General features: G+C 35.0%; 1 protein-coding gene across 1 annotated transcript; it reads left to right on the forward strand.

Moving 5' to 3' along the window:
* Positions 1-3,155: 3,155 nt before the first annotated feature.
* On the forward strand, positions 3,156-5,981 carry LOC148610893 (uncharacterized). The gene has a single exon (XM_088595199.1). The coding sequence runs from the start codon at positions 3,156-3,158 to the stop codon at positions 5,979-5,981; it is 2,826 nt and encodes a 941-aa protein (XP_088451325.1).
* The last annotated feature ends 10,956 nt before the right edge of the window (positions 5,982-16,937 follow it).

A 16,937-nucleotide genomic window follows, 5' to 3' on the forward strand; every position in this document is an offset into this window, starting at 1 on the left:
GAAATGTGACAAGCACTTTTTTAAATATTTGATTTTTAAATATAGGGTAACCAAGTTGTGCGAGCAAAAAAGTGACAATATTCTACCATACTTAAATGCATTAAATATTTGCAAAGAACTTTTTCTGACTTTTCAAATAAAACATATCAATCACAACTTGTTTTTTAACAATATTAATGAAGAAATAGTTTTAAAAGTAATCATTTTCTGAGAAATTGGTCTATTTTTAAAAATTTATTTCTGACATGCCTCCCCCTTTTTCTTGATCACATGTCAAAAATCCTAAATCTTTAAATTTTCACAAAAGATGATATATTTGGCTTTAAATTTGTAAATACAGTGTTTTCACATTAAAACATGACCAGTAAAGGGCACCTAAAGCAAAAAAAGTACTCAATAATGGATTTTCCATGTTGCCATAGGGGAATGCTTATATGGCCTTAACCGCAGTAATGAAAGTGAGTTTTTCCTCATTTCTAACCTAATTTTTGCTCAAATCTACACAAAACTTGATTTCAAGTGCTTATTACCACCATATTTAGGTAAATATAGCCCTCAAAGTTTAATATTTTATATTTTTACTAAATTTTCTACACTTTTTACAAGATAGGACATAAAAATCAGCCAAAAAGACCAATTTTCCATAATTTGGACCTATAACTTAAAAAATGCATATTTTGAAGGATTTTTGTAGTGTATTCCTCTCATGGCAAAGTTAACACCGGAAGTGAAGGGTCTATAAATAGCATGGGAAATCCCAGTGTTTTCACAAGATAGGGGTATATTTAAAAATCATTATGGAGATTAGGCTTCACATCACAAGAAGCAAAATCACCTATAAAATGTACAGAAATGTTTTTCCTTTCAGAAACTGTTTAAATTTTTTTAAATAAGATGAGAACTTTTTTCACAGCACTATGAGGAACAGGGGTAATTTCTGCGTAGGACTATTTTTGCGTACGTTCCAAATGCTCATTGGTTGAATTGGTGGTCTGTAACCTGTACACGCTGTTTTTCTTGTCTTAACACGTTCAACGCCAAATCTCCAAACACATGTTGCAATGACCATAAGAAATCCATAGTTTTGGTAACTCGCCGTAACACAAATTAAGTGTATTAGCATTGTTCCGTTTATAAACAAATATCCAAGTATGTGACCAAATTGTTCAGAATTAATTTTTAGTATTTTTCTATTAATCAATCTTTCCATGCTTTCCGATAGTATACTAAATTTGCCAAATTAGAAATTCATTTTGATATTCATAGAAGTATACAGTGTACATGTAAATTGATTAGTGCTTTATACAAAAATGTATTGTTCGTGTGAGGGAATGCAAATGATATTTTAATCACTGGTATGGTAGTTAAGAAATCGCGAAGAAATTTCCGTTATTTCTTAATTTTCCGAGGTTTTTTGCACAATGTACGTGAAAAATCAAACTAGATCAGACCACAGCGAGAACTTGTTTTGAAGCACACAATTAAATTAGATATCCGTATAAACAGCGGTAACCTGAATATTAATTTATTTGATGGTCCATTTAAGGTAAAAACGCATGTCTACATGCAACGAAGATATTTAGATAATATAAATTCCTTACAATAACTAATTGTGGATATTTGGAACTTCATGAGTGATTTACGCTCGATTGTGTTCTTATCTTAGAGTTTTGTTGAAATTATTAGTTACCATTTCAATGATATTGAGTTTTTTTTATTATTTTCAGTGAAAAGTTCGTTCATTCAACTACATGTATAGTCTTTATATGGTTAAATAAAATACTGTTTTGAATTAAAGTTGTTCATCAATGTTAAACAAAGTCAACCTAACAATCTATTACACAATTTATCTTTAACTACATTATCCTTACATATTCGAAATTTGAGGTTTGATATTATCTTTACCCGCGCAGTCATTTTCGTGTACCTCGAATAAAATCCATATTTGAAACTACAATTTAAAAATAAAGTTGACTTTCTCTTATCGGTGATGCGGCTTTATCGTAAATATTTCGGAAAACTAAACTGTAAGGACCATTTATTTTCATTTTTGTGCTGAAAGCCACTTCCAATATTGCATTAACATAATTTGCGTTTCTTTCCCCACTCCAAGTTTTTCCCTCAAGTATGAAGGAATGTTTTTTGTGTGAAGCTTTAATTATTACTTGATAATTTTTTTCTAGTCAGTGAATTGTGTCTCTGAATATTCACTGGATCAACGTACATATTTTCTTATAATTTCTGTGCTAAATATGTGGAAATACCTCTAAATTGGTGAGTGAACTTACGTTTTTTACTAGGTCAATGAACGGTGACACATATAGATAATTTAATGGATTCGTGTAAAGTAAAGTTTAATTCTAATTAAAAGCTTTATATCTAGATCTATGATTATACGATTTTTGTATTTTTTACTGGTTTGATATTCTTAGCATCGATGTATAACTTTATGTGTTTTTATGTGTTTGTGGTTATGTATTGCATATTTTGAAAGTTAAATCGTATTTCAACTTATTTCCTTGGCGTGTCAGTAAATATACATTATGTATTTCAAGTGTTTATAAGATAGTATTATTATTTAGTTGATGACTGCAATTTATATTCACTGGTTTATATAGCTGAAGACAAGTTCTTATGATGCTTTTTTTTGTTTATTGCAGTTAATCGTATCAACGTATCGTATCAGAACGTATCAGTGTATTTACATATTGTAATATCGTAAAGAACTCATCATGATTTCCACTTCTCTGTGCATTGTAATACTTACCTGTGTTTCAATGATGCAATCCATGAATAAAGATAGGCATTAACAATTAGAAGTGTATTTACTAGCCAGTACAACATTAACAATTTAGAGACATCTCATGGATGGTGATAAACGTGAAATCAAGATGACCGAAAAGGGACAACAATATCAAATAGGCTTAAAACGAAATGAGGTGACACAATCATTAAAGGCTTTGATCTCATTGAGCAACCGTTTACAAACTTTATTATCTGAAAATGTGGAGATAGAAGTCGTACAACCGACTTATACGCGATGCTAAAACTAAAGTGATAGAAGAATTAGAAAGGAGTATGTTAGAAGATCAGCAACTAGAAGAAACACTCATGAAGGAGGAAATTCTAGACTTTAATGTAGAAAATCCTGCTAAATGACAAAGGAAGAAGTTCCGAAAATTCCGATTCCTGTGGTAAATCCTAACGCAACTGAATGGGTACCACCATTCGTTGTTAATTATGCGAGTGATATTAAAAATGACTATCAACCTACCACAATAAACTCACATCCGCAAAACGATCAATCAAAGCATGTTACAATTAGCTCACTTCCAGTTAGCGATTCTCCTAAGTATATGGACAATGATAAATTCAGTAGAATGTATAGCAAAGAGTCAGATATGTTCATGGTAACGGGAGAACTGAATAAGTCTAAGGAAGAAATTCAGAAATTCAGTGGTGATCCAATGGATTATAGTAGATTTTTAAGACAGTTTCACTCGAGAATAATTGCTAATACTACTTCGTTTGAAGAAAGATTAACAAACTTGCTACAGTATACGATAAGTGAACCTAACAGAATTATAACTGGTTATTCTCATCTGGAGGCACAAATTGGGTACGAGTCTGCCCTCGAGGAATTTCGAGAACGATACGGAGATTCGGATGTGATTGCGCATGCCTACGTCAGAAAAACTCTTGATATGCCACTGATTAGAAATGACAACCCGAAAGCGTTAGATGGCTATGCTATATTTCTTGAGGAATGTCAACACGCTATCGAAACAGTATCTGCGGCTGTCGTTTTGGAGTATTCTGATAATCTAAAACTTTTAGTGAAGAAACTACCATTCCATTTACATGAGAGGTGGCGTAACATTGTGTATGAAATAGAAGACAAGAAAGGTACTGTTAAGTTCAAACACTTAGTTGATTTCGTCAGGAAGGAAGCAAAGAAGGCTAACGATCCGAAGCTCGCCAGTTGCACCAAGAAACCTCGAGAGAAGGTATTGCAACCGCGGAAGAACTTTGCTGCTGTAGCAGAAAATAAAGAGGCACCTAAATTGCCTCATAGTACTGGAAACACGAGTGCTAATGTCCGAATGGCATTTAACAAACCATGCATCTTTTGTCAAGATTCTAGTCATGCATTTTTAAAGTGTGAAACTATTCTTAAGAAGGACTGGAAGGAAAGATATCAATTTCTTAAGTCGAAGGGACTGTGTTTTGCTTGTTTAAAATCTGGTCACAATAAAACTTCATGCCAGCACAAGCACCCGTGTTCTTGTGGAAAGATTCATCCCACAATTTTGCACGTGGAGGCTAGACAACCACAAGTAAACGACGTTGAATGTCAAAATCAGTCAGGAGGAGATCTAGCTCAAGTAAAAACAGGTTCGACGTATACAGGGGCTGGCGACATGCGTAATCAAGCTTTTCCGATAGTTTCAGTTAGAGTCAAGTCACAGGACAGTGATAAATTCATTGAAACTTATGCCTTCCTAGATTCTGGAAGCACCGCTACCTTTTGTTTGGAGAAGATCATGCGTGAATTCAACATTAAAGGTAGGAAGACGACTCTAAATTTACTTACTATGGCACACGAGTATATCAATGACTGTTACACACTAACAGGTTTGGAAATTAGCGATTTGCAAGGTAACAACGTGATTCAACTACCACTTACGTATTCACAGGAAAAGTTACCGGTATCTAGTAATGACATTGTATCAGTAATTGATTTACAGAGATGGTCATATTTACGTGATATTCCACTACAACGAATCAACGATGAGCATATTGGACTCTTGATAGGTGTAAACGTTCCTAGGGCAATGGAGCCCTGGAAAGTGGTTCCTAGTGTTGAAAATGGTCCATTTGCCGTAAAAACGTTACAAGGCTGGGTGATCAATGGCCCATTGGATGTTTCAGCGCAGGACAATGGCTTTGTTACCAGTAATCTTATAGGTACTAAGGTAGTACATGTATCCTTGGAGGATCAGGTGAGAAATCACTTCAACTGGGATTTCAGTGAAAGAACAATTGATGACGTTGCTTGCCCATCTAAGGAAGATAAAAGGTTCATGGACATCGTATCGAATTCAATTAATATCCAAGAAGGACATTATGTTGTAAATCTACCATTCAAATCAAAGGACAATGTTATGCCAAATAACAGAAAGCAGGCAGATCAAAGACTGTTGTCACTTAGTAGGCGCTTCGACCGAGATAATCCATTTAGGGATGAATATATTACCTTCATGAATAAGGTGCTTGATAATGGATATGCTTCAGAAGTTTCATTAGAAGATTTATCTAGAGATGATGGTCATGAATGGTATCTCCCACACCATGGTGTTTTCCACCCAAGGAAGAATAAGATCAGAGTAGTGTTTGATTGTGCAGCGAGATTCCAGGGCACATCTTTGAACGAACGCTTATTACAAGGTCCGAACCTTACAAACTCATTAGTAGGCACGCTTATCAGGTTTAGGCAGGACGAAATCGCCGTGATGGGAGATATAGAAAGCATGTTTTACCAAGTACGAGTACCCACCAAAGATGCTAGTTATTTAAGATTCCTCTGGTGGAAGGATGGCAATCATAAAATTGTACCTACCGAATATCAAATGATTGTTCATTTTTTCGGTGCTACCTCGTCTCCTAGTTGCGTAAATTATGCTTTGCGACGAACAGCAGAAGACTGTAGAGGCCAATTCAACGATGAAGTAATTGACACAGTATTGTGTAATTTTTACGTTGATGATTGTCTCAAGTCTGTTAGAAACGTTAGCGAAGCCGTATGCTTAGTTGAAGATTTACAGTGTCTCTTGAGCCGTGGTGGATTTCAGATCGCTAAATGGATTAGCAATAACAGAGAAGTAATGAGATCAATACCAACTTCCGATATGGCGATTGGAGTTAAGGACTTAGACTTGGATCAAGATAGTCTTCCTATTGATCGAGCATTGGGTGTTTAGTGGTGCGCTGAAACAGATATTTTCCAATTTAAGATTTCTATGAAAAAAAACCAAGACAAGAAGGGGTATTTTGTCGATGGTGAGCAGTATTTACGATCCTTTAGGATTCCTTGCACCAATCATCCTTCGTGCAAAGATCATCCTTCAAGAACTTTGTAGACTTGGTTTCGATTGGGATGACCCAATTCCGCCGAACATAGAAACTTTGTTTTCATCATGGTTTCAAGATCTACAAGAACTCTCAGATTTCAAAGTAGACAGATGTTTAAGACCGGGAATTACGGAGAAATGAAATCTGCTCAGTTACATCATTTCGCGGATGCGAGCGAAAGTGGATATGGTACTGTGACATATCTTCGTACAGAAAATTCTTTTGGAGAGATCAACTGTTCATTTGTAATAGGAAAGGCGCGTGTGACACCGCTGAAGCCAGTAACAGTTCCTAGGCTTGAATTGATTGCTTGCTTCTACTGTGGCTGTTCGTACAAACAAAATGTTGTTAAGGAGTAAGATATTCCAATTGATCGATTTATATTTTGGACGGACAGTATGTCAGTTTTACGATACATCATGGACAAGGATGCTAGATTTCAAACATTTGTGGCAAATAGGTTGGCCGTAATTCATGAAGGCTTGAAATGCATCCAGGGGTCTAAACTCTTCAGAAATGAAAAAAAAACGTAACTGGATAGTAGCACCGAAGTTTCTATGGAAGGATGAGGGCTCCTGGCCTAAGTTACCCTCAGACGTTGGCGAAAGAGTATGTTCAGAGCACCATGAAGTGAAAAGGGCAGCAGTGCGCGCAATAATTAAAACTGAAACACCTCATGACAGTTACTCTGGAGTTGAGAGGCTCATTGAATATCACTCATCTTGGATATCGTTAAAGCGAAGCGTAGCATGGATACTTAGGGTTCGTAAAGAATTGCTGAGGCGTGCTAATGATAGGAAGAGTTATGAGCAAGTAAAGCCCATGCAAGCAGTTTCGAAGGATTCCAATCGAATATCACTTTCACATTCAATTCTAGCATTTGTGCAAAGACGTGAATTCACGGATGAAATCGACACTCTTTTGACTAACCGAACAGTCAAGTCTACCAGTAATATCCGAAAACTCGATCCTGTGTTGGATGGCGAACTATTACGTGATGGAGAACGCTTAGTAGAGTCAAAGATGCCCGAAAATTGTAATTATCCGATCATTCTTCCCAAAGGTCATCACGTTTCTGATTTGATCCTTAGACAGATTCATATCAATTGACAGTATTGTGGGAGAAATCATTTGCTAGCGTGTCTTCGTGAAAACTATTGGTTAATAAATGCACCATCAGCAATAAGAATTTTTATTTCAAAATGCGTTGTGTGTCGTCGCTTGAGCGCTCCTCTAGGCGAGCAGTAAATGGCAAATTTGCCAGCTGATCGCATTACTCCAGATGACCCACCTTTCTCAAAGGTCGGGGTAGATTATTTCGGGCCATTCGAAGTAAAACAACGTAGATGTCGCATCAAACGTTATGGTGCTTACTTTACTTGTCTTTCTAGTAGGGCCATTCACTTGGAAGTAGCCGCATCTTTAGACACTAGTTTTTACATCAATGTTTTACGCCGATTTCTAGCACGGCGTGGTCAAGTAGAAATGATTAGATCCGACAACGGAACGAACTTTGTTGGGGCAGAAACTGAACTGAAAAACGTCTTGAATAAATGGAACTTAAATCAAATTGAATATACTATGGTACAGAAAGGTATAGATTGGCAATTTAACCCCCGTCAGGTTCGCATTTTGGTGGTGTTAATCAGGAGCATACGCAAGACAATATATAGTGTAGTACGAGAACAAATTCTAGACGATGATGATATTAATAGTTTTTTTTTTTTTTTTTTTTTTTTTTTTTTGAGATAGAATCAACTTGTTTTGGGGTTGTTGGGTCCGAGAATATCTTCCAATGTTGCAGGAACGGCAAAAATGGAACAAAGTCAAGCGTAACATGAAATGTGGTGATGTCGTTCTAATAGTCGACGCGAACGCTCCTAGGAATTCACGGCCGATGGATATCATTCTAGAGACGGTTCGGATAAGGAGGACTTGTTGGCCAAGTGAAAGTCAAAACAGCAACAAACGTTCTAATCAGACCAGTTGATAAACTGTGTTCAATTCTCGAATGTGAATAACTTTACTTACCTGCATTTATTTCTTGTGGATTTATTGATAAAGAGTAATCAAGGGAACCAAGGTTATAGCGGTAATCAAATGAATGTAATCCAGGGACAAAGACCAGGCATGGAAAACAGACATACACAACAAAGACCAAAAAGTAACTAAAATCATACATACAAAGTAACAAAAGTAAATGAGCAACTCGGACTCCACTAAAAACTGGGAGCATGGACCAGGTGCACCGGTAGGGTAAGCGTCCTCTGCTTTTCTAGAAACACCCGCCGAGTTGCTCATAAAAAGCCAAGTCCGGGGTAGACAAACGAGGAAAGGAAAACTATGACCCGTTGAATAAATCAGTTTTCATGGTGCTGATGGATACACCATAACGATCCACGAGTTCATGATGACGACCATAAAACTTCTGTAGTGATGATTTCAATCTTGTAGCAACATAACCCTGTTCCAGAAGCCTATTCGTTAGAGTTCTAGCGCGATACAAAAAGTCTGCGTAGTTTCGGCAAGCTTTGGCATAACGTATGAGTTGTGATATGAACACTCCATACGCAGGAGCCGAAGGGATGTTGCCACAGATGAAAGGAAAGTTGACAATTCTGAATGAAAAGTCATCACGTTTGTCGTAAAGTTTGGTCAATAGCTTTCCTTTATCATCGATTTCTAAGTGTAGGTCAAGATATGAGGCTGACTTCACAGTGTATGTAGTATCCTTTATCTCAAGTTCTTACAAGAAATACTAGTACTTGTATTTTTCATGGTTGATAGTACATTTGTGTGAAATTGTTTATTAATTGATTTATTTTTGTGTGGTAATTGTTCATGATTTTATCATTCACAATTAAGGTGCTGGGATGTAATGATCATTTATTTTCATTTTTGTGCTGAAAGCCACTTCCAATATTGCATTACCATAATTTGCGTTTCTTTCCCCACTCCAAGTTTTCCCTCAAGTATGAAGGTCTCAGTATCGTATTAATTTTCCCATAGACTTCTATAGTGAAGTGCATATTTTTAGGATTTTTAAAAAAAATATGTAAATTTATTCAATAAAACTTTCACTTATGTAGCATTTCTAAGGACATGTGAAAAAATAATTTCCCGCAAAGAAAATAGGGTGAGTCCACGAAGATCGGACAGAAAAGTAGTCTCGAACTATAAATAGCCATTTTCCCTACTTTCACTTTCGTTTTGCACTCACCAAACCAACCTTTTCAGTGGAACATTTTTATGATATTATGTTAGATTTTCTTTTAAAAAAGTTCTTCATCTTACAGTGTGATGTTTGCTCTATTTTATAAGTCATTGTTCATATCTTTTGACAAAATATTAGTTTGTAGAGGGGCAGAAAGAAAATGCACTATATTTTTATAGCATCCATGTTTTGACGTACACCTGCTCAGGGATATGCAATACGATACTGGTACCTATTACTAATAAACATTTCAATATAATCATAAAAGTTGTTGTTTTTCTGCTAGAGTATTCATTTTCATACTGAAAATTCAGAACATCATTGCCCTGCTATAAACATGAGTTTTCTATTAAAATTTTTATATAGGTACCCTATTCCAGGCATGAGACTAATATCTCATTGTTAGCCAGAAAATATTACTTTTGATAAAAGGCTGCTTCATTAGTCAAACTAAGCAAATTTGTGGTTTATTCTGACATGGTAGATACATGAGCTGTACTGTGAGTTCCAAATCATTATTTAATCCCCACTTGTGACTTCCATATATGGAAATATTAATATTCGAACCTCCGTTTTTGTCTTTAACTCAAGGGAGCCTCTTGTTTAAAGTAAAGTATAATGACTGGTACAACCAACTGTTTTAAACTATAGATATGGTCATTTCAATTATAATAAATCCAAAAAAAATTATACCAATATCATAGTTTTAAAAAAATATAGCTTTTCATATGCAGAAAATACAGATTTTAAGCCATTTTGTTACCCCAGGCAGATACAAAAGGACCTCAATATGACAGGAAAAGGACTTTTTCTTTAAAACAGATAGCTATGATGCAAGAAAAATAGTTTATTGGTATAAATATTATAATAACAACTGTCTGCTTTAGATACTTTTTGAAAAAATTCAGTTTTTATATGAAAAAACACCTTTATTTTTCTTGCCGCATTAGAATCTGTCCATTTGAACCACTAAAAAAAGTCCACTAAAAAATTGGCTGTTGACTTTTGTGACATTTCTGTGTTTAAATCAACCACACAGTTATATGGCAACTCATTTTAGCTATTTATTTGAAAGAAAAACAAAAAATAAAAAAAATATTCATTTTTTCATATATAAGAGGCAATGTATGGAAAATGACTACTTTCAAGTCCTAACCACATACTTAAAATGTGTTGTAACTTGAAAACTATCCTTTATGCAGGAGTATTACTTGCTTTAGGTTACATGAATATAGATATGCTCATCATAAACAGTCAAGATAATAATTTTATTGAACTGATATTATACAAATTCATGAAAACAAAATGCATTTCCAAATTTGGTAAAGATTAACCATAAATGCAAAAAACCAGAGCTACCATAAAAAATCAGGTTCAAAAGTTGGCTAATTCATCTTAAAAGTGTTACCTGCATTGGGGTACTACTTTTTCAGCTGGTAAAGACCACTTGCTGAATATCCAACTTTACTTGAAAAACTGGCTTACTAGGTCTCAGTATCGTATTAATTTTCCCATAGACTTCTATAGTGAAGTGCATATTTTTAGGATTTTTTTAAAAATATGTAAATTTATTCAATAAAACTTTCACTTATGTAGCATTTCTAAGGACATGTGAAAAAATAATTTCCCGCAAAGAAAATAGGGTGAGTCCACGAAGATCGGACAGAAAAGTAGTCTCGAACTATAAATAGCCATTTTCCCTACTTTCACTTTCGTTTTGCACTCACCAAACCAACCTTTTCAGTGGAACATTTTTATGATATTATGTTAGATTTTCTTTTAAAAAGGTTCTTCATCTTACAGTGTGATGTTTGCTCTATTTTATAAGTCATTGTTCATATCTTTTGACAAAATATTAGTTTGTAGAGGGGCAGAAAGAAAATGCACTATATTTTTATAGCATCCATGTTTTGACGTACACCTGCTCAGGGATATGCAATACGATACTGGTACCTGAATACTAGGTCTCAGTATCGTATTAATTTTCCCATAGACTTCTATAGTAAAGTGCATATTTTTATGATTTTTTTTTTAAAATATGTAAATTGATTCAATAAAACTTTCACTTATGTAGCATTTCTAAGGACATGTGAAAAAATAATTTCCCGCAAAGAAAATAGGGTGAGTCCACGAAGATCGGACAGAAAAGTAGTCTCGAACTATAAATAGCCATTTTCCCTACTTTCACTTTCGTTTTGCACTCACCAAACCAACCTTTTCAGTGGAACATTTTTATGATATTATGTTAGATTTTCTTTTAAAAAAGTTCTTCATCTTACAGTGTGATGTTTGCTCTATTTTATAAGTCATTGTTCATATCTTTTGACAAAATATTAGTTTGTAGAGGGGCAGAAAGAAAATGCACTATATTTTTATAGCATCCATGTTTTGACGTACACCTGCTCAGGGATATGCAATACGATATTGGTACCTGAATACTAGGTCTCAGTATCGTATTAATTTTCCCATAGACTTCTATAATAAAGTGCATATTTTTATGATTTTTTTTTTTAAATATGTAAATTGATTCAATAAAACTTTCACTTATGTAGCATTTCTAAGGACATGTGAAAAAAATAATTTCCCGCAAAGAAAATAGGGTGAGTCCACGAAGATCGGACAGAAAAGTAGTCTTGAACTATAAATAGCCATTGTCCCTTCACTTTCGTTTTGCACTCATCAAACCAACCTTTTCAGTGGAACATTTTTATGATATTATGTTAGATTTTCTTTTTAAAAAGTTCTTCATCTTACAGTGTGATCTTTGCTCTATTTTATAAATCATTGTTCATATCTTTTGACAAAACATTAGTTTGTAGAGAAGCAAAAAGAAAATGCACTATATTTTAATAGCATCCATGTTTTGACTTACATCATCTCAGGGATATGCAATACAATACTGGTACCTATTACTAATAAACATTTCAATATAATCATTAAAGTTGTTGTTTTTCTGCTAGAGTATTCATTTTCATACTGAAATTTCAGAATATCATTTCCCTGCTACAAACATGAGTTTTGATTTATTAGTTTTGTTAAGAACGTCAGTAATTCATATCCGCCATACTTGAAATGTTCTGTCATTACTCCTAGACAAACTGGGGACTTGCGATTTTTCATTGAGGAGATTATATCTTGCACCTCAGATTCCAGAAATATTGGTGTGATATCTGTATTATTTTTACATATATCTTCCAGTAGTAGACGATCAAGTTCGACTCGGGTGTTGTATGAATCATCTGAGCAATCAGGACTATTTGCGTAGCTAAATCTTTGAAATATTCTGCCCACCCCTCACGAATCCCATCATTAGTTGTAAGAGTTTGGTCATTCACAATGAGGTAGGTAGTTCCCCTATTTCCATCTTTTCTCTGTTCGCCTATGAGTTTGTAAAAGATAGTTTGATCTCCCTCATGAGCTGCCATAATATTTTCATATGTTGATCTCTTTTTACTTGCCTCGCGCTGACGTTGTAATTTACGGAGGTTCTTTTGGGCTTCTTTCATGAGTTTAAAGTGTTCATTAGATGGGTCAACTGGTCTACCATTCTCCTTCCATATCCAGAAGTATAACTTACTCTCTTGACATGCCTGTTTGATGACAGGTGACCAAGAGCGTTTTTGCTTTATGGCTTTTATATTTGGTTTTGATTTATTTGAAGCTATTGTTAGTATATATATCACACAACTGTAAGATGAGAGAGTTTACAGACTCTTCATGATTAATCTACGTTCTAGGTTTTCAATGGAAGTAGAGACGAGTACTTAATATAGTTCAATGTCAACTTTTTCCCAGTTTATTTTATTACTTTGTATAATTACTTCATCATCCGGTTTAAATATTTCCAGGTTCACCCTTAGGTCACCATAAATAGGATCGTGTTAAGAGGCTCCCTCTCAAGTGTTTGTAGTTACTAATGATTCCAAGTTTACTTTGAATAAAATAGTCAATTTGAGTCTTACTACTGCCATTTGGATGGAAATAGGTAAAGCATTCTTTGACGCTGGCAGGTTTACATATTTGCTCATCTTGCATTCATTGAATCAGTAGTTTATCTCTTGTTGTGGGACAATCTCTATTCAGAGATGCATTCATATCTCCCGCAATTGCAATTATTATTTCACAAGTTGGCCTGTATTTATGTATAATTTCTCTTAACACATCAAGCGAGTCTGCATATTCTAGGTCAGCAGATGCCTTACCCCGACATGGCAAATATATACTCCAATAAGAATTATTAGTGTAGGTGTAGCATTTATCTTGACAGTTGCTATGCTTGGAGAACCATCCGGTTTTTCCTCTGTACTTTTTCTTACGTTATCTCGGTAACAGATGGCAATCCCACCCATGCCCCGTGGACGTTGGAGTGGTGAGATCGGATCCATTTCATCCACACAACTGACAAGACACCGAAATCCTGGTAAAAAAGACTGCAGCTCAGATTTTTCAAAGTCATATAACCAGTGTTCTTGAAGGATTAAAATATCAGTGTCACATGGAAGTTTTTCTAAATATGGGTTACCGGCCCAAAGCCTTCGATGTTATAGGATAAGATCGAGATGTCGTATTCCACGGGATCATTGGATAGATCGGAAATATGCTATGTTGGTTTAGTAATGATTGTTGTGGAGGCAGCATTAGCTGGTGGACATACGGTGTCCAGAGAGGTTTCATTTGAGGCTGATGACGGGATAAAAAAAATGCTATTGGTTTGGTACCAGGTACCAGTGTGATATTAGTATTTCCATATCTAGTGTCTATACACTTGGTCAGATGTTTGGATACTTTATAGTTCTTTTCATTTTCTGTAGGTTCATTACTCTTTTTAGTACCATTGATATCAGAGATATTTTGCTCCTTTCCTCTGTCTCTCCATTGGTACATCTGAGTTCCCATATGAAGTGTGACTCTGTTCAACACCATGATCAGAGTTAAGTTCAGTACCACTCTGTTCATGCGAGTCAGTTTCATTGGTTGTAGTTTCCAATTCCACGTTCTCAGGGGCTGTTTGTATTGGGTGTTGTGGGAACATGTTCATATTCACAGGTGATCCGTGTACATGAGGTAGAGGTGTAGAGGTTCAGTAAACATAAACGGCATTGAGAGTTTAGGAGTTTTGGCTGATCGACTACCGTTTTGTTGTCTCTTTGGTTTATGATTAGTAGCTTGATGTTTTGTTGGATTTTGGAACTTTAGAAATTGTTCTAAGGAGTCCATTCTACAGATATTCCTGATGTTTTCTAGCTCTAGCCGTCGAATCCTTTGATCTTGTAATAGGAGATGAACATTAGAAGTATCAGATCCACATGAAGCATTCTGAGTCTTAGGAGTATTTGAGTCAGCAGATCTATCTCCCTTTTCTAGAATGAGTATCTTACTTTTAAGTATTCTATTTGAATCTTCAAGTTCTTTACACATATTTTCTAGTTGCGCAACATATGCCTTGGAGGTAGCAAGTAATTTCTTAGAAAGCTCAAATTCAGATTCTACCTTTCATGGTTTTATATTGGTTTGTTTCAAATTCTTACGTAATGCCTCCATTTCAGTTTGATCATTGTTATGAATGACCTGGGTCTTGTCAGTTGTGCTTTTTCTACTTCCACGTTGTGTGGTACTACCTGCAAATATGCTGGTATTATTTGTTGTAATTTGAGATTTAGTGACTATATCAGTTGAGCCACACGTAACTTGTGACAATAATTTCGGAGATGGGATGGTTACATTGACTATTTTTGGTGGTTCCTGGTTCGGGACAAGAGAGTTTATATTCACTTCATTTATTGGGTCTTTGTCAGCAATTGTCCCTATTTGTAGCCATCTTCTTTTTCTTAGCAATAATCATTTTCAGCTCGGGGAAGTTGAGCTCGGGCTCAGTATACCCAAAATACTGACTTCCATGTTCTTTTTAGTTTTTTTTTTTTTTTTTTTTTTTTTGTGGTGTACGAATTTGGTTTTTATTTTATTTTGTTTTATTTTTTGTGTACTTTTGACGTTCCCGGCGTTGCATATTTTGTCTGTAAACCAATTCAATTCACCATCGATTTCTACTTCTGTGACGCGGATCTTCATACCCTCAGTAATATTTCAATTAAAAAAAAAATTGCAAAAAGAGTGGAAGTGTATTTATTAGTCGTACGTAATTTTCATTTCTACCGGCAATGGTTTCTGACTTACCATTTTACTGCAAAAATAACTCAAGTGTAAACGATTTTGCTTCACTGTTTCATTCGTAATTTTAGCATTCTTCATTCGAGGACAAAGACATCTGATATATTTTGTTGGTAGATTTTTATAACTTGTGCAGATCACGGGGACTTGGATTCTAGATTTTCTCCGGGTAAAATATCAGGTTTATTATTTTCTACTCTTATGTAAACATTAATATTTTTTAAGACATTTCAAGACATGTGTTAGTGGTGCATTATGATTAATATCTTTAAAGATTATATGAAAAATCCCATTTTTGCTGCTAGAAATCCAAATACTCAGAAACGGGCGTTCAGAAACGAAAAACGAAATTACAATAACCAAGAGCTATCTTCCACTGAAAATTTCTTAAGGCCCTTTTTTACCAAATAGCCCAACAGTTCGAGAGACAGTGGTTACAACAGATTGGCAAAAAGACTGGGTACTATACATAATACTGATATGCCGGTTTTGACAAGTAATCATGACATGGCGGAAGTGCTTGTCCAAAAAATACTTTGTCACACTTTCAATACATTCCTTTGTTTCATCAAAGCAAACTAGTCTGAACATAATCCATTGAGTGTAAGCAACTTGTCCGTACAGGCGCAATATCTATACCAACAGACATAAAATAAATCAAAAAGGCTCTCTTTAAATAATAGGGTACATTGATATGATGGTTTTTCGGCCCATCACTCACCTATGGTAAAAACTCTCTACCACTGTTGTCTGATTTTATCTGTTTCTATATTCATATGACGTTTAACTTTTACAATGGATCACCTTGGGTCTCACTGATTTTACCCACTTGTATTTGTGACCAGTGCCACTGATGGAGATAGATGTAACGAGAATAGGTATGGTGAATATGTCTTGGAGACAAAAACCCCATTTGGATGAATATGTCAGCCCAAGGCCATCCATTGTTCTTCATTGAACAAGGAAGAGATATGCTTACCCTTCCAAAGCACCTGATTTCACTCCTGTTTGTTGTTTTTAGTGAAAGTTCAGAATGGAAGTTTCTATTTTTTGTGTTTTTTTTCCTTCACTTTTTATGTGTTACTGTATTATATTCTGTTGAGGATGTAAATTGTACCCTGTTTTCATGTGTTGGTGATGTCTTGGATCCTGATGTCTGAATTGTCCACCTAATATGATGTGCAATTATTTAAACAAATCTGAAAAGCTATTTCATTACATTTGTATAATTGGTCAATGACAACAACAATAAATCAAGAGAAATAAGATGATTTATGTTATAGTATTCTGTGGTCTGCATTGTGTATGTAGATTGTGTTTCCTGCTTTCATGTGTTGCCAATGTCTTTGGATTCTGATGTCTGTGTATTGTCCTTCTTTTTCGATGCCTCATTATTTCTTTATTTATTATAATTTGTAAACCT

This window comes from Perna viridis, chromosome 7, assembly GCF_037379345.1.
Source record: "Perna viridis isolate PV_CMFRI_1.1 ecotype Kerala chromosome 7, ASM3737934v1, whole genome shotgun sequence".
Classification (NCBI taxonomy): Eukaryota; Metazoa; Mollusca; class Bivalvia; order Mytilida; family Mytilidae; genus Perna; species Perna viridis.